Genomic DNA, 25,914 nt, shown 5'->3' on the forward strand with positions numbered 1-25,914 from the left:
ACATTTGCGTTATGGCATTTAACATGTTATTTGTTTGGCACTACTTACGTTTGCATTAATCGGGGTTTTTTCTTACTTGGCTAAGATTTTGATGGAAATAAAATACACAAGGTATATACAAAATTAACGATGTAGTGTCTTTGATCAAATTAGCCGCAGGTTGATACATTATATGAAGATGATGAAAGATAGTCAATACATAGATAAACAATGGATTTAGTAGAATCTATTTAGCACATAGTTACTTATTGGCGTAAAGTTATATTCTAAAAACTTTAACTTTTTTTGGAAATGTACTTGGTCAAAAAACATGACGTACTCTTTGATAGAGATAGACAATCATAACCATGTAATAGTTATGAATACAATGTTAACATCGTTTAGTATGTCATGATCATTCATGTATCTAAGCAGAGAGATTTTAGAGGATTATGTGATATGGGCAATAAAAGAAAAAATATAAAATGAATCTTCATAGATATACCCACATTTTTTAAAAATATTTTGGTGATTCAACTACCTACTGATTGTACAAATCACCATTGACCATGGTTGTATATTTTATATTTTGTTTTACCTGCATGATTTTTTGTTCTGCATACTTTGCTTAAATTTGGCTGTACAAGTTACAGATTTTCCACTGCCTGGCAGTGTTTTTATAACTAAACAGTTGATAGTAATAATCTATTACAAGATGCATCAGTTCTACTAATTAGTATATGTGAAACAAGTTATTATTGCGTACTAGGGAATAATTATGTGAAAGTGGCAGACATTGTTCGACCATATCATACAGATATTCAAGTGTCTAATTATTAAGTTATTTGTACATACATGAAAGTGTAAATTTGTATTTTTCTTCTATTAATTAATGTTTTAATGCTTGTTGTGTATTCTGATATTTAACCGCGTTCAATCGCATCTAGCTATAATTATAACTTTTAATGCTGTAGAGATTTATTAGCTAACGAATTGAAACCGACGATGATATAAGAATGTAGAACATTGCAGCTAAAGGACTTTATCTAAAAAGTGCAATTTCTGCCCCAATGGTAAATATTTATTATAAATAAATCATTCACATATGGATAATAAATAAAACAAAATTATGACATTTACAGATTCGTATAATTTTGTCATGATTGTTCAATTTGTTCAAATAAATCATTATCACACTGCTTTCTATGACGTCAATAAAAGTAGCAATTATTCCGAAAACATGGAATAAAAAAATGTATTATTTTACTTATTATTGGTCTTTGAGATACATGTAATAGGCTTACTGAAGCAGGTTACGCCTAATATTTTCTACCAAAAAATATTACGTGTACATGAATCTTATAATTACATCATTTTGTAAGAGAAGACGACTTTTAATTTATTTATTAAGGTCATATTCTGGAGATAACAATACAATCAAATTTCATTTTCATATATGAAGATATATTCAAAATTATGATTTCCAACAAAAAAAATGATCTACATGATTTGAAATACATGTACATGCACCTATGCTGTGAAAGCTCTTGTTTTACATTCCTTTATTCTTATTCGCTAACAGAAGCTCATCAATATTCATAGACTGTATAAAGTTTCTCTTTGCCAAAATATAGATCTGCTCTCTTGTGTGAAACTGAAAAATACATCCCAGGATAAGATTGAACTAATATCATTACATGTCATTGAATGTATTCCTGTGTATCAGTCATGACTGAAAAGTTAACGATGAGTAGACCCCGCCTTCATCAAATTGAAATTTGTCACATACTGCCCAGAATCAAAGCTCTTGTTAAAACAGGTTTCAGTTAATCAAAGTGCAAGAGTAAATGAATTCTATCAATATTTAGAGATGACACAATCTCTTGCTATCTCCATTTAGTTACATTCAGGAATGACTGAACAGTATGGTGGCCTCGGGAATCGTGACGTCACACGCAGACGACAGATTCTCCCTGCCCTATCCGGACTCTGAGCTAAAGACTCATGGACATGGCGCCACGGTCCTTCGTATTCTGAGCGCCATGTTACCAAAACTGGAATCAGTTCTCCCTAATAATGGACCAATAGGTCAGGTATTTATAAAATGTATTAGCACCATTTTAACAAGGCCTTGGACTTTCAGTAGGATGTAAATATCTACTTCTTGCGTCAAAACAAATTAAAATGACGCTGGTTTCAGGCAAAATATACACCGATTGCGTAGCCTTCGCTCAAAAGCCGAACAAATCTTGTTGATTTCAAAGAGCCATTACTGAGTGGTCAGCAATGAAATAGACAGGCCTACATCACATTGCCGATTGACACAACTACCAAAAGTCCAAGCTCTTGTTAAAATGGTTCTAACTCACAGCTCACATTATTGAAATGTCAAGTCATCTTATTGTCTCTGCTATAAAAAGTACAGAAAAGGTGAAAGAATTTAAAAAGAAAAACGTATGTAAACTGCCGTGGCTGTTTTATTTCGTTAAAATCAGCCAGTTTTCTATTTTTGGTATTTATAAATATCACAATACGTGATGAAAAAGGATATTTACAAAATTTAAAATCAAATGCTGAAATTTTTCGGAGCAGCAAAACTATTTTTAGAAGTTGCAAAACTATGACTTGAAATGTACCAAATCCCTGAACAATAATGAATGACCAGAGTTGAGAAAACAAAACACAGACACCTAACACCTGTATCTAATTCTCCTTATGTAAATGGTATCTCTGTTATTTGTTTACAGGTTATGGATACTACAATCCCTTCTTAGAGTGGTGGGGCGGATACCACAAACCAGAGGACATTCAGATCTGGATCAAGGAACTACTTTTACCGGTGCTTGACCTTAAACCAAGTATGTAGATTACATTGCATATACTAGTCTGGGAAATCAAGCATTGTTATTAATTTATTTAACACTCGACCCATAAACTGAATAAAAAAAGTATATTACACGTATGTGTACAGGTTCCGACTTTAAGCTGCTTGATCTTGGCTGTGGATACGGAAGGTACACACTTATAATCGCCAAGCGTTATCCTTATAGCACCGTGTATGGTATCGACCCGGTCAGGAAATCCATCGACGAAGCCAACGCGCAGCTGCAAAAGGAAGCGCTGATCAATGTCAACTTCCTGTGTGTGCCGGGAGAACAGCTTCCCCAAGACTGGACGGAAAATTTCGATTTTGTAATTTTAAACGATGTCCTACATGACGCATATGCGGTAGACGGAATTTTGACGGAAGTCCGCCGTGTTTTGAAATCAAACGGATTCGGAGCGGCCTACGATCCGCCAGTTTCATCGTACTCCGCCAAGCTGACCGATACCGACATTGCCCAGCTGTACCTGCCCCTGAGCTTGTTTTCCTGTCTTCCCATGAGCCTCTCTGGTCCTTACGGCGAGGGATACGGCGTGGGCTGGGGCTACGAAAAGCGGAGGGAGAAGATCGAAAAACATGGCTTCCGTCTGGTCAAAGTCGGAGACATGGATATTGACGTGGTCCAAGAAAGAATTGTCTTCCAAAAATGATTCATGCTGGCTTATGTTTAAGTAATAAAACTTAATTTTTCACTGCGTGTGAATGCAATAAAAAATAGAGTTATAGTAGGAGTCGTATTTTATTACCTAAAACTTAAAACAAGAATATGTTACGAAAACATATTGGTTATTTAAATCTTAAAACAATATTTCTCGAACTCGTGGGTTCTTTTCCTGCACTCTACAATTGTAAAACTATCGCAGCAATTATTATAAAATCATTTTTTAAAGAACGCCATGAAATAGTATCATATGAAAAAAGCATACAATCACGCATATAACAGCATCTAGTTTTTCTGTTAAAAAAAAACAACCTGTTTATATGAATTCAAACAACCGTAAACAAACCTGTCGTATTACCTCGTTCTGCACGCTACTTTCTGAATTACATGTACTATTCCCGTGCACATGCACAAATCCACCTCAAACGTAAATGAAAATGCAAACATGAAGATGAATCGCCTTTATTCATCTTTCAATTATGACTAGTACCTCGTTAATAATAAATTTTATTTAAAAAATTGCAAAATTCTCTAGAAACTTCTAGTAATGCTGACAAAACAAGGCTCTTTTCATGTAAACATTTCTTCCAAGAACAGAGGAAGATCAAGTTCTTCTAAATACTGAAAATCATATCAATCATATATAAACATGTGCAATGATCACGTAATTTATTCACTGTATTTTAGCGCTATTAGCTTCAGGTCTGTAGCTCACGGTCTGGACGACCCGAGAGCTACAGTTTTGTGCGTGATAAAAAGTTGAAATTTACAGCACACAAAAATTGCGCTACAGATTAATCTTCTTTCCAAACACATTCTGTACAAATATTTGATTCAAAAAAAATATTCTCGGACATCTTACTACTTATATTGTCACTGTACTTGCCTCTGATATTCTTTTAAACATCATCACCAGAACTGTGAATTGAAGTGGTGTAGTGTGTTTAAAGTGAGAATGGCGACTCTCTTATACACGGGGGTTTGTATTATTATACGTCCCTGACAATCTTCATTTTCCGTGGTCGATACATGTAAGCGTTTTTAAGAGAAAGTCTGAGGCAAATAAAGTAACGATACCAGATAGGTCAAAATATAATAACTGTTTGTTTTGAATTGCCTCCCGCCTCATTGAAATACCCACCGCTGAAAAAAAAAAGTATTAGCAAAAAAATAAAAATAAAGAAAATTAGCTTAATCAGTGCAAAACAAGTGCAATTAACGTTTTGTGCGCCGTAATTTGCAACTTCTTAACACGCATGAAACTGTAGCTCCCTGGTCGTCAATCCGAGGTTTTTTTTCGACTTGGAGCTACCGACCCTCAGCTACTATCTACCAAAGAATAAGAAATGTTTACAATGGCATAAGCCTTTATGCTAATATAGCAAACACATTAATAAGCAACAACATACTGATCATTTACATTAATTTCATTAACAAGTACACCTAGCCACTTTATTTACATGTAAAATATATAGCTACAGTACAACTGATAGTGAGAAATATTATTATTCATACATGAAAAATACACCGTCACCACAGTTAAATGAATCATGATAACACATAATATATAAATATAAACACAGTTTGGTACTAAGTATTATTTGATATATATTATAATATCATATTTCTTTACAATTTGTTGATGTATTTATAAAATATCATTTAAGAATGCTTGGTGGTGTTGGCCATCTTTGGATACATGGAATATCAATCTCCTATAGGAAGAAGAGTTCTGTATGTATAAGGATATTCAAATTTTAAATCGAAAATATTTGGATTTTTCTTTACTAAATGATAGTTTATGACCAAACAAATCATATCTAAAAATGTAGAGAAGATCTGATGGTTAATTTGTTGACCATCCAGCCTCCTTAAACAGAATCAATTTATAAAGAAATAAACAGCAAGTTAAAAAGTTCACATTGCTGTTTATTACTTATAATTACATTGAAAAAGGCAAACAGTTTAGAACTGATAAAACTACCGAGATATTAAGTTTACAATAATCCAACCTACAAGCGAGAAGCGCGTGCTAATCTTTGATCATTATGACGTCACGAGAAAGATCACACAAAATTGAATATTTACATGTACATCTACCGAGTATGATTACCACTATTTCTGACCGAAACACTAGTTAAGTCATAGCTCTATATATAGAAACTGCAGAATTGAAATATACAGGCCCTGTTAATCGATTGGTCGAAACCTACAGCCACCCAAGAAAAGTCATGGTATGCACGAAATAATCACGATGATATCAGACTCAAATTCTCATAGGAGCTAGACGATTTGGCTATTTCTTTTAGGTAACGTACTGATGTATAATTAATTTTACTTACCTTTTTCAAGCAATTTGTGAAAGAAAGATATAAATATGAACAATGAAATGCTTTCTTTGGTTCTTTGGCGATACATGGGGGTTATGAAGAAAGCGATCAGTGCAGAAAAAAATTACATAACCCGTAACCCGCTAACTTATGTTTTTAATTTTTTTCCTTCAATATCGCCACCTTCATATCCCCCCATGAATCACCAAAGAAATCTTTTTATTGTTTAAATATTTTCGCTATTCTGCAAGTTCATACATGTATAAGGAAACATATTTTCAAATGTAAATATTTTACTTTGATATTTGATATTTACTTTGTAAATGTACACAAAATTACACAATGTCATGTACTACTATGATCACAGTTTGTTTACATGCTATATTGGATTTTCTTCACTTTACCTGTTTTATTTTCACCCACAAAGAGGTTGTTTCTGGTGTCCACACATAAACCACAAGGAAGCTGTAAATGACAGTTGTCAATGTAGCGGAGGAACTGTCCGTCCTGATCCAGGATGTGGATACGTTGGTTGACACAGTCTGCTGTTAGGATCCGACCCTGGCTGTCTGTAGTGATGCCGACTGGAAAAAATGGTTCCTTGGTAGTAGAGGGAGGACCGGTGTAGGTAAACCGGAGTTTGCCGGCCTGATTGACCAACACTACTGCATTGGCGTCATGGTCAGCTACACAGATATCTAGGTTCTTGTTCTCACTGATGTATTTAGCATTAAATTCAGATGAATAAAGAGGTTGTCCTTTGACATCATATTGAATCGATTGTTTCTCTGTAGAGCCAGAGTAACGCACAACTTTTGTTTGTTTATTATCATAAGTGACCATGACAACCAGGAGGTCACCATAGGAGGTACTACAGACATTGAGAGGTATCCACCCCTTTAGTCTGATCACTGTCTGTATCTGTGTATTCTTCATTATGTTCACAGTTCTATCATCGGGATCAGTATAAACTAGTTCACCACTCTGTGTCACTGCTATGTCAAATGGTATCTTCCCTGACTTTGTTCGGATTGACTTCACCAGTTTACCGTGGAGGTTGTAGAGTCTCATTATGTTGTCATGACCACTCAACCACACTTCATCATCACTCAGACAGGACACACTGCATAATCTATTAGGTTCTCCATACTCTGTGTTTATTTCTGTGATGATCCATGGTACATCAATGAGCAATCTATCCAGGGGAGAGGACTCAGCACCAGGAGAATCCATTTTGTAGCCTTGTTCTTCTATCGGGATTGATAATGCTGAGAGAGAACCAATCTGCTGATAAATCTCTTCTTTGTTTATCTTCTGAGGGGTGAAACTTGGTAAGGAAACTGTGAATTTAGGAGTCAATTTTCTGAATTCGTCATTCTTGGATTTGTAGGCAGTGACAAGGCTGACATCATTGGAGTTAAGTAATTTCTTCAAATCATCAATACTCTGTTCAATTTCAGAAATACTGCGTTTGATTTCATTTTCCTGCTTATCAAAGACAACCAGGTGTTTGGATTCCATTTCATGCACATCAGATTTCAGTTTTTGAATGGCAATGTCTATTTCTCTGTGCAAGTATTCTCCTTGTTTGTCTAGAGCTGTTGACAATTTCTTGGAGTTTTTAATCAGGTCAGCCTTCTGAACTGGGATATTAGATGCAATCTCTTGGTATTTAGGATAAATGGAATTTTCTAATTCTTTTAGATCTTTTTTTAATGCTTCCCTATTGGTATCTTGTATTTTTAAAATGCCAACTTGCTTGTGTCCTAAATGTTCATCAGAGGAAACACACTCCACACAAATAGGAATGTCACATTGTTCACAATGAAGGTCACATAATTGTGTGGAATGTTTTGAACATTTAGGATTAAGTCCTCGCTTTTTAAATGGCACCACTTTGTGGTCTGTAGATTCATCTAAGAGATGTTCCCCAACACAGGTTTTACACAGATGTATGTGACAAATATCACAGTATAACGGGGGAACAGGAGCCTCACAGAGATGACACCGTAACACATCCTGGGCCCAAGTGTGGGGGTACATGGTCAACACCTTCAGTTGATGAATTTTTAAAGGAATTCTGGAAAAACAAAAGTACAGTTCTAAACATATATTATAATAAGATAATTGGTAAGCTTGTTTTACTTATTCTTAAAATACCATTTCTGTAAGTGAATAGTCAAAATCGTAGTCACAGGGAGGAAGGAAGAGTCTAGAGCCCCCCCCCCCCCCCCCTACAAATAGATATATCCAGTAATATAGCATACAGGCCCAAGAATATATCAACGAAATGTGCTTCCTAATAGAGGTTTTAGTTACTTTGCTGATCAATTTTTTTTTTCAGTTTGTGACCCTTCTCCATTAATGTTTGTTCGCCCTATCTATCAGTTCACATAAGTCCACTTGCCCAGAGCCTGTTCGTTCCAATTATCGTTCGTCCTAAACCTTGTTCGCTCCATCTAAACCTCGTTCATAAGCCACATCATTTAAGATATAGTCCCTGAAACGTTCTACTTTGCCACTTGAACCATGACTGAATGGTGAGCACACGGTGAATGCACTTTGAGCGAACAGTGAGCACACGCTGAATGGAATTTGGTGAGCACTTTTGAATGGTGAGCGAACGCAGGGCGCAAACGGAGCACAATTGTGAGTGCAAAGTTAACAGTGAATGCTATGTGAATGAAACATGAACAATTTATTTGGAGTGTCGCGGGCGTCATTCCTCTCTTCATCTCCCATGGCTCAGTTTAATACAAATATTAAACATCGTTTGAACCCTGAGGTATGAATCCGGGGTGGTTCGCACCTATACTGTTTCGCGCTGAGATGATTCGCACCTCGATGTTTCGCCCCTTCCTTGGAGCGAAACATCTCACTGTATTAAGATACTTTTCTAGTGTTATTATTGTTCTGAAATTAATTATAACCTGTATAAGAATTGAAATAAGTTATAAAAAACATTGAAACGGTTTTTGCATTTGTATATACACTGCTACGTGTAGTATAACGTTTTTTTCGCTTTCGTTGTTGTTTTTTTTTGGTTGAGCCCCAGGCTTTGAAGCCATGGTGTTATCGCATAGGTTCAGAACAAGAGGTATTAATTGTGTTGTGATAACAATTATAGGATGTCTTTCACTTGAGATTTACCTTTATTTTTATGAAAAATTAGGGGTGTTAGTGCAGGTAATTAATTACAAGAGATGTAAAGGTGAGGATAATTTAATAGCATAACTTTTCTGCTTCAAACTTTACATCGGCGCCTCTGCATCCATTCAACTACAATTTTTGTACTGCTTTTTTAATAAAAGTAATGTGTGCTAGTGTTTGATAATATCCATTCCCATATATAATTTTATAAATTCATAATTACGTCATTGCAGAATGACATACAAATTACTGAAAAATACACACAAAAATAACACATAAATAGTTTTATATGCAGAATCGTTACTCCTAGTATAAGGAATTATCTGAGATAAATATTCAGAGACACACTTATTATGAATCTTGTATATATAGTGGTAAGTTTAGAAGAAATTCATAAATTATCTTCTAAAATCGATTGTTTGTATAATTACGTATATGCAAAATAATACTATTTTTTTTATAGTTGCGCTTCTAGTATTCTTCATTATAGAGAATGTTTGTAATTTAAGATTAAAGGGGCATAGTCAAGATTTTGGTCAAATTTTATTTTTCTGTTTTTATTATTTGCAATGCTTTAGGAATGCATTTCTAAATGATCAAATGAAGTTTTAAGCAAGATACAGGGCTTACAAGTTTTCGTCATGTAAACAAGGCTCGTGTCCTGTTTTTGTTTACATATTTTCAATATACCAGTAAAAAATCTTTTTAAAGCTGGTTTGTCTATCTTATTATTCATTTTAAGCATAAATAAACAGTTCCTAACGATTAACATATTCATTTTAGGTCTAAAACTGGAAATTTCACTTTTTTGACCAAAATCGTGACCATGCCCCTTTAAATTGCCAATATAAATACTATTAAACATGGTGTCATAATTATCACCTGTCTCACCATTATCTGCCCACGTCTCCAAATTTAGACGGTGTCGTCCAAGCAGCATTGGTAATTGATAATTCATAATGAGTTAATTGGTTGTGCAATCAATTATATGAACTAATTCTGGTGTTACAATGTATTTTAGAGAATAATTAGCATGGTCTTCGAATAATCACTGGTATTACTAATCATAACATTAATCTGTTAATTGAATAATTATTTTATTATATTGTGCCATGTGCAGGCTTCAATAGGCCTAATGCTTTTAATAAATAAAAAAACCATTAAGTGTTTTTATTTCATAAATAATTGGGAATATTAACTTATTATTTACATGTATGTGTTTCATAAATCATTCATTATTATGAATGTATTCGATGCGAAATATAGCGGTGTGAACCATCTCAGCGCAAAACAGAATAGGTGCGAACTCTCTCAGCGCGAAACAGAATAGGTGCGAAACATCTCAGCGCGAAACATGTTTAGGTGCAAAAACATCCCGTACCCTGAGGTATTTATAAAAATCATGCAATTAAGGTCAGACGACACGTTCCTCGAGAATATTTTTTGGATCTCCACGTAAAAAAGAGTTCCAATAAAAAATATTAATTTTATAATTATTTTAAAAGTGATTAAAATTTAATTCAATGTGGTCATGTGTCTACATGGCCGAGTGGTTAGAACTGTAGCCGCTCATTGCCAGAAGCGTATGGGCTCTAGAGGTCGTGAGTTCGAAACCCCGCCCCGGCCGAAAAAGAGTTCCAATATAGTGAATTTTTCTGTGCTGTATATGTATTTATTTTTATATCAGCAATTCAAGTGTATTTCAAGAAGATTCAAGGAAATTGCATACTCTAGTATTTTGCAGAAATGCTTGGTAAGGTTCCCTAATTTTTTGCAAGAAAGCCTGTCAAAATAGTAGTAAACCATCAACAAATTCCTGGAAAAAGTTATATAAAATTGAGGAAGGTGTCGTCTGACCTTAAGCAAAATGTAAATCCATGATATCTTTGGACAGAGTATAAAGCAAACTGAATCAAGGGCGTACAGGCCTAGGGCAAGAGGATAACAAATGGAAGGCGTCATGGGCGAACACATTTTAGGGCGAACGAACATACATTCCCCATCTCACATGCACAAGTCCTAAAACTTTCAATGGGGGTGATTTTGTTTTGTTGGGAGTCCAAACCCTGTTTTTGTCAATTTTAACTTGAATAATATCTTACGTTGACCCCCTCCCCCTCAGTGGGATCTGCGCATAACTTGGTCTGTCCGTATCTTCGCGGTGCGTCAATATACCCAAATGGACCCAAATGGAACATAAAATGACCCAAATGGACCCAAATCAACCCAAAGGGACCCAAATGAACCCAAATGGAAACCTATATGGAAACAAATGGAAATTGAATGGCATAATTGAAGACTTTTAAAAATAATTTCAATCATTATTTTAAATAAAATGAGTTTTTTTAATTGAAAAATTTCAAAGAAAACATAAAACAACAATTTCTGACCAAAAAGAAAAAGAATTTGATAATGTAGTCTTATCAATTAGTTTCATGATTTAAATACATGATTTAAATATTTTTTTTCGAATCTATTAATGGGATTGTTAGCCGTTATAAGTAGTATATCGTTGTCCAGCTCTTGCCACGTTGAGGCCATCCCAATAAGAGCCATAATTTTGAAATAAAAATATTGCAAGCCAAAAGATCAAATTGAAATAATTTTCAAATAAAAATATTTAAAGCCAAAAGAACAAATTGAAAAATCAAACGTTAAAATTATAATTTCCGAGCAGAATAAGCAAAAAAAGATTTTTATGTTTAAAAATAAAATATGTATTTTCAAATACATGTAATAAATGGTTACTTAGAATTTGATATGACCTTAAAGAAAATTTCAGCCCAAAAATCGATTTAGAAATCAAAAAGTAATTAAAAATTTGATGCATGAAATATGAACCACATACTGTACATGTATCAGCAAACAAAAAACATCATATCAAAACATGCACTACAGGATTGGTTTGAGCCAGGAAATTAGCATCGTTTTTGAAAGGGGGGGGGGCTTGCGTAATATATCTATAACTTCAATATAACTTCAATTTCACTCCTAATTTCCTTATTTACATGTCAATTTTGTACACATTTTCAAAAGAGTGGGGGGAGGGGGCAACTCCATGACAATTCAATTTTTTATATGTAAATTTTTTTAAAAAATTATTTGCTGCGAGAAAAAGTGGGGGGCGGGGGGGGGGGGGGCAGCCCCCCCCCCCCCCCCCCCCCCCCCCCGATGCTACGTACCTGTGAGCTACTATTTTACTAAATGCACTATTAGAAGAAACAACCGAACAGCACTGTATTTACAACACCTAAATTATTTAACATGCATTACAAGAATGTGCCATTTAACTAACTTATATACATCTTTTTGAAGAAGACAGCTATGGTACTTCATTTTCCAATATCGAAAATAAATATATGAATATTGTATATTGTTATAATAAAAAAAGGTATCTCGAAATGATTATATATCAACAGTTATATTAACAGTTATATATAAATTCATATATGAATAAAAATTCATTAACAACACAAGAAAATTGTTGTTTTAGAATTCGTATCTATTTATTCTTCATCATATAATTGAAATTATTGAATAAAATCTTCAATTATGCCATTCAATTTCCATTTGCTTCCATTTAGGTTTCCACTTTGGTCCGTTTGTTTCCATTTGGGTTATTTTACGTTACATTTGGGTCCATTTGGGTAAATCGACGCACCCTATCTACGTGACCCCCCGCCCCCACCACACTGGTCTAGTTTGTTTCGTAACTCGCAGTGATAAAGTGAAATAACGTGCATGATATCCAGTCTACAACCTTGATTACGGTATTAATTAATATTGATAACACTGTCCTTACAAATATATTCAAATACAAACTACAAACCTTTACAAATCAACCATGGCGAGGTTCCTCGGTGTTATGCTAGGTCTAAAACACGCATGGCTGGGAATACAAGGCTGTCGAGAAAATCAGTACGCCTGCCTTTTACCTGATGGATAATTTGAAGGTTTTCTTTGATATTTTATTCTAATTAACTAAATTAATTATCACAGAGGTAAAGAATTTTACCTTTAATTAAGTAATTAGCACAAAAAAGAAAAAAGTTCAATGTTCGTAAAGATAGATAACTCTTACATATAATCCATACACCCGCCAAGGAAATCCCCTGCCGTTCACATGATGGATGATTATAATTAACTTTTAAATGTTATATTTCATTTTAATTGAATTGCTGAATGTTTTTTTTTGTTTGTTTGTTTTTTTGTTTTTTTTTTGGTTTTTTTTTTGTTGTTGTCGTTTTTGTTGTTGTTTTTTGTCTTTATATAATAAAACTATTGAGAAAAATAATCTGTAACACCGACTTTAATCAAAGTACTGAAAGTATTGATAGACGGAGGCATAAACTAATGAAAATTTATATGTTTTTTTTTTTTAAAGGAAAAACAGCGCGCAAACCACTTATCATGTTGGAATATTCGCGAAGCGGTTTAGAATTATGGCAATTAAGGTCGCGAGGATATTTTCCAGGTTGACATCAGAGTTAGGTAGATAATATTAAAATAATTAGTGTTGTTCTCTTATTATAACCCTATTGTTATATTACAACTAAAAGGTGTTTATTCTTTACAAAAAAGGAAGGAGGAAATTATTTTGTATCACAAAACAACATGGGAAACTGTACATGTTATTAAATGCATACAACTCGAACTTGAAAAATACAATGCAAACTATTTATGTACACATTTCTTTTCTTGTGTATATTTAGTTTAAGTCGATATTATTTCCTGTGTATAGTGATTTGCAAACCCAAGGTAGAAAACGCCATATCCTAGAGGTTTCCACACCTGTTCAAGACAAAAGATAAATTCTAAATTGCAAACTACTTTGTCTAACTGTACAACACCCCCTCTCCTTTTCTATCTCACAGAAGGGATTTCTTGATTAATGAATGTCGTCGATCTAGATATTCTCTTATTATGATCGTTATGTGTGTGTGTGTGTGTGTGTGTGTGTGTGTGTGTGTGTGTGTGTGTGTGTGTGTGTGTGTGTGTGTGTGTGTGTGTGTGAGTGCGTGAATGGTGTCAAACGGGGACAAATGTGTCTTAACACACCTTCCAAACGGGGACGACCTCCCAACCGGGGACGTCCCCGTTTGTTTTCATCGTCAATAAATGCAAAATTCAACATCAGTAGCCTTAAATTATTAGATTAGGTCGAAAAAATTGAAAATCGAACTCATTGATGAAAAGTCCCCTGTTAGTTAGAATAAAGTGCGTGTGTGTGTGTGAACTTTTTCCCACGCTCAGTAAACCGTATATACGCTTTACACACAAGTCCCCGTTTGTATGGTAAACAATTATATCACGTGATTCCACGTCACACAGTATGTCATTTAATTGATATATTTTATTATATTATTTTAACTTTACTTTGAATAACGCATTAAAAGAATTTGAATTTATTATGTTTTAAGGAACCGGAATCTATTTTCTCTGGAGTATGTCTTCCTCTTGTTTGATTATAGCACATTTTAGAATTAATACATGTATTTACAAGTCAAAATTGTCACTCAAGATAAGATATTTTATTTCTCTTTCTTTTAGTATAAGTATTAAAAAAAATTGTGTTAAATAATTCCACGTATATTGATAGATCTAAACAGTTTCTCGAATAAATATGCGAGAGGGAAAGGGACACATGACATTGGAAAGATCATATCCTAGAAAGTAATTATCCATGTTTAATACAGACAAAGCTAACTTGTCTTGTGTAATATCTACCGTACATGTATCTTTCAATATCAAATTTCTACGGAAATTTTATAAGTCCTGTTCAAAAATTCCAAAATGATGAAATTTAAAAATATTTTAAAGTTCTTAAGTCTGATTTGCAAATTGTTATAGAACAACGGGTAGTTTATCACCTTTTTGATCATTGGGTATAGAACCGTATTCTGGTAAAAAAAAAAAAAAAAAAAAAAAAAAAAGGTTTAAGGTAGGGGTTTATAGTTTTGCTCGCAAAGTTCATTGCTACTCACTTGTTTTATGGGAACTGTGATATTTTCTCAAAATTCTTTATGCTTGCACATTTCAGAAAGTCATGCTAAATTGAAATACTTGCACAATGCCATACCATCTCTAAATACTTTAAATGAAAATTCAGCATCACACAAAAAAAAGAACAGCGATCAATATCTGTACACAGAACTAGCAACGATAGTTCAGTGCTAGATTCAGTTATCAGATTTCGAATTAAAATTAATCCATATGTGAACTTTTTTAAACCGCATATTAGTTGGAAAGGTTGGAAAATTTTATAGACTTTGTGTCCCCATTACACTCACGTGTAAATCGAAAGCAGAATTCAGAATATCCTAGTTTTCGAGCAGTGAAGACGTGCAAACATATCAATCTCTTTTTTTTTTATAGGATTTTAAGAATATACCATGAAATTGTTAGACTGAAATACCCCTAAACACCATGCTACACAGTTTATTTTAATGTAAAATTGAGTAATGCGGGTAATAACAGGATACATGTATATCGTTCTTTATTATTGGGTTAGACCAGTAGAACAACATCGAGTCTCACCTAGGATGATTAATAGATGTATTTATTATATGTACGAGTCAAAACGAAAATAACGTGTTTCAAAGTCAGCCCCGCTTGTAGAGCGCAAGATTTTCTGGTTTTCGGCGAAAGAGGAAGGCGATGATGTAAAGTCTTGATGTCGAATACAAAAATATCAACAAAAGCGTTGTCCAATACTTACATGAGTACGCACTGTGTACCTAATTAATAATATTTCCCCTTTTTGCTTCGCGCTTCATAGCATAGGTTCAATCTGTGTTTTGTTGTTAACGCTCGGGTAGTGCATGGGTAGTAAAAGCACATCCCCGGGACAACAAAACCAACCCTCACTTTTTAAATGGGCCTAAAAAAGGGTACATCAAAATGAAAATGCTCCGACAATAATACAATTCTAAAAAAATATATACAAATTCATTTATGGCTGTGTCAGGAAGTGCACCACTGGAAAGAAGACGCTACTTTTTACCGGTTCGGTAGACTACCCGGTGTCAAATAATATTTTGATACCGCGAAATATTGAACCCGGGTTCAATATATTATGCGATATTATGAACCCGGGTTCAATATATCGCTGCGAAACATTGAACCCCCTATAAAATATTGAACCCTGGGTTAAATATATTATGGCCGCGATATATTGAACCCCCTACCTATTTCAAATTCCTATTGGAGGAGAGGAAGTTCAAAATATTATTGCCGCAATATTTTGAACCCCCTCTATTTTTCAGTGCTATTGGAGAGGGGGTTCAAAATATTATGGTTGTGATATATTGAACCCCCTTACTAGTTCCAATTGCTATTGGAGAGGGGGTTCAAAATATTATGGCTGCGATATTTTGAACCCCCTCTATTTTTCAGTGCTATTGGAGAGGGGGTTCAAAATATTATGGTCGCGATATATTGAGCCTCCCCCTCTATTTTTCAGTGCTATTAGAGAGGGGGTTCAAAATATTATGGCTGCAATTGCTTGAACCCCCTTCTATTTCCAATTCCCATAGGAGAGAGGGTTCAAAATATTATGGCTGAGATATTTTGAACCCCCTCCTATTTCCAATTCTCATTAGAGAGAGGGTTCAAAATATTCAAAATATGGCTGCGATATATTGAACCCCCTACCTGTTTCCAATTTCCATTGGAGAGGGGGTTCAAAATATTATGGCCGCGATATTTTGAACCCCCGTCTAATTTTCAGTGCTATTGGAGAGGGGGTTTAAAATATTATGGCAGCGATATATTGACCCCCCCCCCCTCCTATTTCTAATTTCCATTGGAGAGGAGGTTCCAAATATTATGGCCGCGTTATTTTGAGACCTCTCTCCAAAAGGAATTGGAAATAGGTAGGGGGTTCAATCGTGGCCATAACATTTTGAACCTCCTTTCCTATAGCAACATATCGCAGCAATATTTTGAACCCGGGTTCAATATACCTTTAATTTCAACTCTTTCCCAATTTAGATTACTGTACTCATTATCAGACCCAATTCGTTCATAATTAACAGAGTTATGAATTATTTGGCATTTGAGTTTCAATTGGCGTGCTTGACATGTACTGTAGAAAAAAATTCTAACTCCCGAGTCCTTCACTCAGTTCTAATGGATATTCGTGTAAATGTACCTCGGACCCCATTCTTATTGTCTGCCAAATATGCAGCGGATTGAACAATAAAGAAGAAATTCCTGAGATCAAGCGGCGAGTATAGCCTGTACAAGGACTTAAAATTTACACAGTACAAGGGATGTAAGCAGCCGCGTAATATTCCTGTTGCATGTATATTTCTTGTTTTCCGTTTAGTCTGTATAGATCTACGATAGCGTGTGAACTACTTATCAATGTTAGAACCGTGGAAATTACTGTCATCAAATTTTTACCGAATAAATTTACGTGTTACTGATTTCGTTATTTATACATTTATAATGAATTTATCAATCCTGTTGAAATAAAACAGTCAAACACAATAGTAAACGACACGAAAAAAAATCTCAACACAGAAATACAGGTGTAAAATGCATCAGTCATTGTTTTTGGACTTTACTTCCCCTAATTGTCGTTAACCGACTCCGAGATCCACACCTCAAAATTCTACTTTCGATTTATTTACGACGAAAATCAAGCTCGGGTCTTTTCACCCCCCTCCAGACAAAAACACGCATCAATATTTTGAACCCGGGTTCAATATATCGTGGGGTTCAAAATATTATATGACACGCATGTTGATAACATATTTACCAACAATTATTAACCGAGACGCAAACAATCATGATCATGTACCAATGACAATTTCTTTATTCTCTGAATTGCATGAATTACAGTTTTGAGAAAAATCACAAAAAATTTGAACAATAATACATATAAAACATACATTGATTGCATTGAAGTGACAATACAAAAGTGAAAAAAAAGAAAAAGGAAAAAAGTATGATTGGCAATTAACCTTAAGAGCTAACTCTCTCAAATATAACTTTAATGAATTTACACAGATTAATCAACAATTTTTTTATTATTAGTGTTAAAAAGTTGTTGAAATTTACCAGTAGCTCGGGTATATTATTTAGACATCGGTTTACAGAAGGAACGTGACCTCTTTAATTAGCTTGTCAATTGATTATTAAATTAACAAAATATTTAATATTTTTCTATAGATAGATTCAATTGAAAATAATGACATTATCAATAAGCATTCAATTGCATTTAGCATGCTATTAAAACAAAAATTCAAATTATCCCAACTCCAAATCCAAAAAGAATAAAGTAATGCATTTGAATTTTAGAGTTACAGCTTTAATTATCTATTATTATATGTATGTTCATGTGCACGTCATATTTCATTCATTTAGAATTAAATAACCTTCAGATAGAGATATATTATGAATGTGTAAAGCATGAATGAAAATATATATATATATATATATATATATATATATATATATATATATATATATATATATATATATATATATATATATATATATATATATATATATATATATATATATATATATGGTAAATGATATGTACCATATCATAAAAAATAGTATTTAGAGATCAATAAAATTAGCTTAGTCGTCGTATCGTTGGACTTTTAAAGAAATCATACATGACATTTGAAAATGTTTGATTAACTGGTAAATAAGATAACATTTGTGTGCTTTAAGTATAACGGAACTGTTAAACGCTCATTCTAATCTATCCAAGGGGGGTCCAAGCAAACAGAAGGGATCAACTATCAATATCACTATAGAATAAGGAGTAAAAAAAGGGTCGACAGTCGATACATGGTCATCTAGAAGATTGTTTAACATATTACACCCCTTGTGTATTGTTGTTAGTATAAAAACGCTAACAGTAGCTCTCGTGTATACTCGGCCAGTTAAATGAAAGCATCCTAATATGTACAAGGGGTATCCCAAACTTAAAAAGGAGAGGGATATACGATACCCTTTGTTGTTAATTGAGGATCTCTCTCTCTCTCTCTCTCTCTCTCTCTCTCTCTCCGTGTATTTAAGCATAATATGCATATTCAACCTTTTTTGATGGTTTGGATATCTGTTAAACTGAAGTTACCTGTGTACTTTGTAAATAACGAGAGAATAAATGTGATCAATGGATTCATCGAATTACACACACATTGCTGAAACTTGAAAATTACAGCAAACCTTTTTTTCCATTCAGTAACTGAAACAAGTTATTAAGATGGATAGTACATATACGAGGGTTGTTCGCGGACAAGTTCGATTGTGATCGGGCTTTTTGCATGACACCAGCGAAACTCTTCAGATTTAAACTTGACTTATTTTCTAATTAATATGTAATGCTTTTTTTAAACGCACCGTAAAAAAAATATACTGCTTAATTATTGTGATTAGATATGCTTCACGGAGCATGTCTTTTTTTTCATAACCATTTTATATTTTGTACGCATTTATCGTTTAAGTGCAAAAAAATGCACGATATTTCATATCACATTAAAATAACTTATAAACGTCAATGCAATAATTCAATTGAAGCATTTCTGACTGCTTTATCGCCAAATATGGACGATCAACGCTAGGAAATAGTGTTAAAAACTTTAATATCAATGTACATTTTGGAGCACCGGGTCGTCATTAACTTTTGCGTGCACGCAGGAAAATCTCTTATGGAGACCAGAAGGTTCTTAGAAGCTGCTGGAGATGGCCCACAGTCATGTATATTTTGTATTTACTGCCACCCGGTAAAAATTTACAACTTGAAACAAATGACATCAGAGGTTGCAGATTGAAGGACTGATATTTTTGATGATGAACGGACTTCCTATACATCCCGGATCTTGCACCTATGGATTTTGCTTATTAAGTAATTTCCTTATCTAATTAAGTCAAAACTGCGTGGACAGAGATTTTTGGACCTAAATAATCTACGATATACCACAAAAGACATTATACATGTATATACAAAAACTTGACATACCTTGGTATGAAGATACTTTTTATAAATGGGTTAAATATGGTGTTCCGATGGGGCCACTTCGACCTTCGCACTTTCGCCTTTAGGTCGAGGTGCGAGAGTGCGAAGTTGCGACGGTGAAAGTGCGAAGGTGCGACGGCGGAGAAGCGAAAGTGCGAAGATGCGACGGCGAAGCGCGAGGATGCGAAGGCGAAAGTGCGAAGTTGCGAAGGCGAAGACGCGATACTACTATTGCACTATCGCCTTCGCATCTTCGCACTCTCGCCTTCACATCTTCGCACTCCCGCCTTCGCATCTTCGCACTTTCGCCTTCGCCTTTTTAGCTCACCTGAGCTGAAAGCTCAAGTGAGCTATTCTGATCACATTTTGTCCGTCGTCCGTCTGTCTGTCCGTCTGTCTGTCCGTCTGTAAACTTTTTACATTTTGAACTTCTTCTCTAAAACTGCTTATCCAATTTCAACCAAATTTGGCACAAAGCATCCTTATGTGAGGGCGAATATAAATTGCAAAAATAAAAGTCCGATCTGTATTCAAAGCGGAGAAAACCTTGAAACTGTAGAAAAAGGGGGGTGCATTTTTAAAAATCTTCTTCTCAAGAACTACTGATTCCAATTCAACGTAGTTTAGCATAAATTATCCTTATGGGAAGGAAAATATAAATTGCAAAAATTAAGTGCTAATTCTGTGTCAAATTTGAGTTATTACGAAAATAATAATAAAGGAAATGGGTGTTTCAATCATTTTAATAGCTTCGGGCTCGGCATCCGGTAATCCGGCATCCGGTAAAATGGGTAGGCAAGACTTTGTCTGGGCAAAACAAAGATTGGCAGATATTAATCTGCCAATCTCATTAAAATATCAGGATATTTGATGGACTAGTATATTTGTATTCGCTGTAAATATTGCTGCAAAATAATGCGTATTTGGAATTGACGATTGTCGGTCTGCCTTGGCTTTTATTTTGCCACGGCCCGGGTTTGCATACCCATTTTACCTAGACTCGTATTCCATACATCTAAAACGAGGTTCTTTGTTTAAAGCAGCCATGACATTATAAGAAAAAGGGTCGATCTGACTATGATGAATTTGCTTGTTGTGCAACAGTTCGCGTATGAAGGGAAATTTTTGAAACATGCAAAATATATCGTTGCCGATTTTGTGAAGTAAATTGAGGCTAAATATTTCAATGCGTTGACAGTTTTCACACATGACGTTGGTGTTAGCTTGTTCCGATTTTCGTTTCGTTTTCATTATTTCTGCTTGTAACCTGGGAACAATCGTCTGTATTATTTCGTGATTTTTACGTATCAAATCAAACAGAGACTTTGGTAAATCAAACAGTTAACTGTTTACCTGCGCAAATTAAGCAAAATCTGATGTATTAAAAAATAATGAAATACAATTCATTCTACCGGTAATTCGATCGGCATTATCTTTTGCGTAATGGTAGATTAATGCAATAGGTTTTGTTGCGATGCTCGGCATTTTCTCGAGTTTATTCAATTTAAATAAAGTTTGACATTGCTGACGGAAATATGTAGGTATATACATGTATCTATATGATTCATTTCGAAAAAATAAATTGTGTTCTTTATTTGTTATAGTGAATGTTTCTTGTGTTTAATTGTTTTCAATTTCTAATAACTAACCATATTTGAGTGTTAAGCTTCAAATTATAAGCAAGATACAGAGATTTGCTCACAATTCTATGTTTGTACACAGATCTTAAAAACTAAAGATTAAAAAAATAAAAAATTTGTCAATATTTATTGAGAAAATTTTCAAAGTCTGTTCGTTCAGAAACCAACTTTAACATCTTATTGTATTGTAAACTTAACATTTTTTCGTCATTATTACTCCTACTGTACATGTGATCCTTCACTGTGTTTGTGTACATTTGTATAAACTGATTTTGAACCTCAAATACCAGTGAACTGGTATTGAGTGAATAAAAGAATATAAAATCTTAGGCCATTCTTTTTTTCCATTTTAAATGCTGAATAGGAAATACCAAGTTAAAAATCATAAGCTGAATGTAATAAACTCATGTGAACAAAATATGAATCAAACCTAGGCGAACTGTGAGCTCTGTATCTTGCTTATAATTCTACAATTGACGCTGAAATTTTGGTTGAACATTAGAAAATCTCTATGAATTAGAATATGTTAAATACTTGTACAAACAAAATAAAATAATGATACTGTGAAATCATTAGATTTCGTGGTGGCTCATTTTTCGTGGAATTCTTGGGTACCTCTCATCCACGAAATAACATCCTTCACGAATTGATGAATTAGGGTAATAAAGTCATATTCCCTTTTGTAGATATACATGAAAACACGAAATTACGTCCCCACGAATCTGTAAAATTTAAGTCATCCACGAAAATTGGCCCCCACGAAATTTAATGATTCCACAGTATTCTGTATATATCTACTCTCCCTCTCTTTATACAATAAATAATGTGAAATCTACATCAATTTTGATAGTTTTTCAGACACGAGTAAATAAAAACGACATCTTTAAAACAGTTTCCATATTTCTGACACATTTCTGTTGCGGGGATAAAGTAATTATCGCTATTCCAAAGAATATCACGGCGGAAAATTATCCTGGTTTGTACGCGAAGTAAATAACAGTCATTTAATTGTAATGGAGAAGACAAATAAAATTTTTGAATGTTTTTAATTTGAGAAATTGAGCACATTGAGGTACAATTTTCTTCTTCACATCTATACATGTAGGGTTTTTAAAATAAAAAACAATAACTATTATTTTTTTTAAAACAATAACTAGTAAGTAGTGAGTAGTTGATGAAAAAAATGTAACTATATGCACTCATATATTTTGATCGCTTTACAAAGTGGGGGGGGGGGGGGGGCAGAACGAAAATATAGGGATTTGGAAGTTAACAACTTAACAGTATACCTCTACCAAATGTTTAGTTTTATATCTTGCGTAGAATTTTCTTATTCTGGTAAAAAATAGTATTTCATGAAGGTACAATGTCAAAGATTACATGTATACAAAAAAAGTGTAAAATTCGAATACTTTACAATATTTATTTTTTGTTTTTCTACCGAGGGACCATATGGCACAATATCTTTTGAACGCCCATTGTTGCTCAGGTGAGCGATGTGGCCCCATGGGCCTCTTGTTATAATTGTGGAGCTCTCTATCGTTTTAGGACAATTTCAGCTGTATAAAAGGACATCTGAGGCAGACGATAAACTTTTTAGAATTTATTTTCAACCGCCTTCGCAGATCCATTACTTTTTCTAGGGGGTGGGGTCGATAAATAATTATATTTGTTAAGGATGGGGGAGGGTTCCGAGACATCTTAGATTTTATTATGTATAATTAATAAAATTACATTTTCCTGAAGGGGGGGGGGGGGGGTTGAGATCCGGACCCTCTCTCCCCCTTTACTGCATGTGTGAAGTTATTAGTATTGAATTTTCCGGGGGGGGGGGCGGACCCCCTCTCCACCTCTAGATCCATATATCAGCTAGGAGTGTCGCATAATGTAATTAGAATGTTACTGTGTTTGATCTACGGTAAACAGACAGCTGGTAATTGACAGGAGTCTAAAGTGCATATGTATACATTATGGCGGACATTACATTTTATATGGAGTATTTAACGATTAGGCATAGCCAGCACTGCTAAACATAAATGTCACATATACACATTAAAATATTTATAAACATTCATAGTAAGCACAATGGCTTAGCGCATGCGTACCAATGATATCATGGATTAATCGGAAAACCTTGGCGAGTACGGTACCTGCATCAAAGTCTATGTAATCGACCGAGACTTTCTGAATGCTATAAAAAAGGCGAAGGCGAAAGTGCGAAGTTGCGAAGGCGAGAGTGCAAAGTTGCGAAGGCGAGGGAGCGATAGTAGTATCGCTCCTTCGCCTTCGCACCTTCGCACTTTCGCCTTCGCATCTTCGCGCTTCGCCGTCGCATCTTCGCACTTTCGCTCCTTCGCCGTCGCACCTTCGCCGTCGCAACTTCGCAGTCTCGCACCTCGACCTAAAGGCGAAAGTGCGAAGGTCGAAGTGGCCCCATCGGAACACCATAGTTAAAAGACATGAAAAGTGTGTGGAACTGAAAGGTTTTCCGATGGGGCCACTTCGACCTTCGCACTTTCGCCTTTAGGTCGAGGTGCGAGACTGCGAAGTTGCGACGGCGAAGGTGCGAAGGTGCGACGGCGAAGGAGCGAAAGTGCGAAGATGCGACGGCGAAGCGCGAAGATGCGAAGGCGAAAGTGCGAAATTGCGAAGGCGAAGAAGTGATACCATTATCGCACCTTCGCCATCGCAACTTCGCACCTTCGCCTTCGCATCTTCGCATCTTCGCACTTTCGCCTTCGCCTTTTTATAATTGTGGAGCTCTCTATCGCTTAAAGACAATTTTAGCTGTACAAAAGGACATCTGAGGCAGACGATGAACTTTTTAGAATTTATTTTCAACAGCCTTCGCAGATCCATAACTTTTTCTTGGGGGGGGGGGGTCGATGGATAATTAAATTTGCCGGGGTGGGGGGTGTGGCATATTTTGGAGAGTTTTAATTATATATAATTGATAAAATTAAATTTTCCGGGGGATGGGATCCGGAACCTCTCTTCCTTTACTGCATGTGTGAAGTTATTAATATTGAATTTTCCTGGGGGCCCTTCTCCCCCTCTAGATCCATACATGAGCAAGGAGTGTCGCATAATGAAATTAGAATAATAGTGTGTTTGGTCCACGGTAAACAGACAGCTGGTAAGTGACAGGAGTCTGGAAGTGCATATGTATACATTATGGCGGACATTACATTTTATGTGGAGTGTAATGATTATGCATAACCAGCACTGGTAAACATATATGTCACATACACATTAAAATAATTATAAATATTCATTGTAAGCACAATGGCCTAGTGCATGCGTACCAATAATATCATGGATTAATCGGAAAACCTTGGCGAGTACGGTACCTGCATCAAAGTCTATGTAATCGACCGAGACTTTCTGAATGCTATAAAAAAGGCGAAGGCGAAAGTGCGAAGTTGCGAAGGCGAGAGTGCAAAGTTGCGAAGGCGAGGGAGCGATAGTAGTATCGCTCCTTCGCCTTCGCACCTTCGCACTTTCGCCTTCGCATCTTCGCGCTTCGCCGTCGCATCTTCGCACTTTCGCTCCTTCGCCGTCGCACCTTCGCCGTCGCAACTTCGCAGTCTCGCACCTCGACCTAAAGGCGAAAGTGCGAAGGTCGAAGTGGCCCCATCGGAACACCATAGTTAAAAGACATGAAAAGTGTGTGGAACTGAAAGGTTTTCCGATGGGGCCACTTCGACCTTCGCACTTTCGCCTTTAGGTCGAGGTGCGAGACTGCGAAGTTGCGACGGCGAAGGTGCGAAGGTGCGACGGCGAAGGAGCGAAAGTGCGAAGATGCGAAGGCGAAAGTGCGAAGATGCGAAGGCGAAAGTGCGAAATTGCGAAGGCGAAGAAGTGATACCATTATCGCACCTTCGCCATCGCTACTTCGCACCTTCGCCTTCGCATCTTCGCACTTTCGCCTTCGCCTTTTTATAATTGTGGAGCTCTCTATCGCTTAAAGACAATTTTAGCTGTACAAAAGGACATCTGAGGCAGACGATGAACTTTTTAGAATTTATTTTCAACAGCCTTCGCAGATCCATAACTTTTTCTTTGGGGGGGGGGGGGGGTCGATGGATAATTAAATTTGCCGGGGTGGGGGGTGTGGCATATTTTGGAGAGTTTTAATTATATATAATTGATAAAATTAAATTTTCCGGGGGATGGGATCCGGAACCTCTCTTCCTTTACTGCATGTGTGAAGTTATTAATATTGAATTTTCCTGGGGGCCCTTCTCCCCCTCTAGATCCATACATGAGCAAGGAGTGTCGCATAATGA

General features: G+C 35.3%; 2 protein-coding genes across 2 annotated transcripts; one reads left to right on the forward strand and one right to left on the reverse strand.

Annotated features, from left to right (window-relative positions):
* The first annotated feature begins 2,937 nt into the window (after positions 1–2,937).
* Positions 2,938–3,588, forward strand: LOC128183426 (uncharacterized). The gene has a single exon (XM_052852416.1). The coding sequence runs from the start codon at positions 2,941–2,943 to the stop codon at positions 3,511–3,513; it is 573 nt and encodes a 190-aa protein (XP_052708376.1). The 5' UTR covers positions 2,938–2,940; the 3' UTR covers positions 3,514–3,588.
* Positions 3,589–3,970: 382 nt separating this feature from the next.
* LOC128183413 (uncharacterized) lies at positions 3,971–12,926 on the reverse strand. Its single transcript, XM_052852402.1, has 2 exons — positions 12,834–12,926; positions 3,971–7,934 (listed from the first exon to the last, which is right to left on the reverse strand). The coding sequence occupies exon 2, from the start codon at positions 7,895–7,897 to the stop codon at positions 6,227–6,229; it is 1,671 nt and encodes a 556-aa protein (XP_052708362.1). The 5' UTR covers positions 7,898–7,934; positions 12,834–12,926; the 3' UTR covers positions 3,971–6,226.
* Between the last annotated feature and the right edge of the window lie 12,988 nt (positions 12,927–25,914).

This window comes from Crassostrea angulata, chromosome 5 (assembly GCF_025612915.1).
Source record: "Crassostrea angulata isolate pt1a10 chromosome 5, ASM2561291v2, whole genome shotgun sequence".
Classification (NCBI taxonomy): Eukaryota; Metazoa; Mollusca; class Bivalvia; order Ostreida; family Ostreidae; genus Magallana; species Magallana angulata.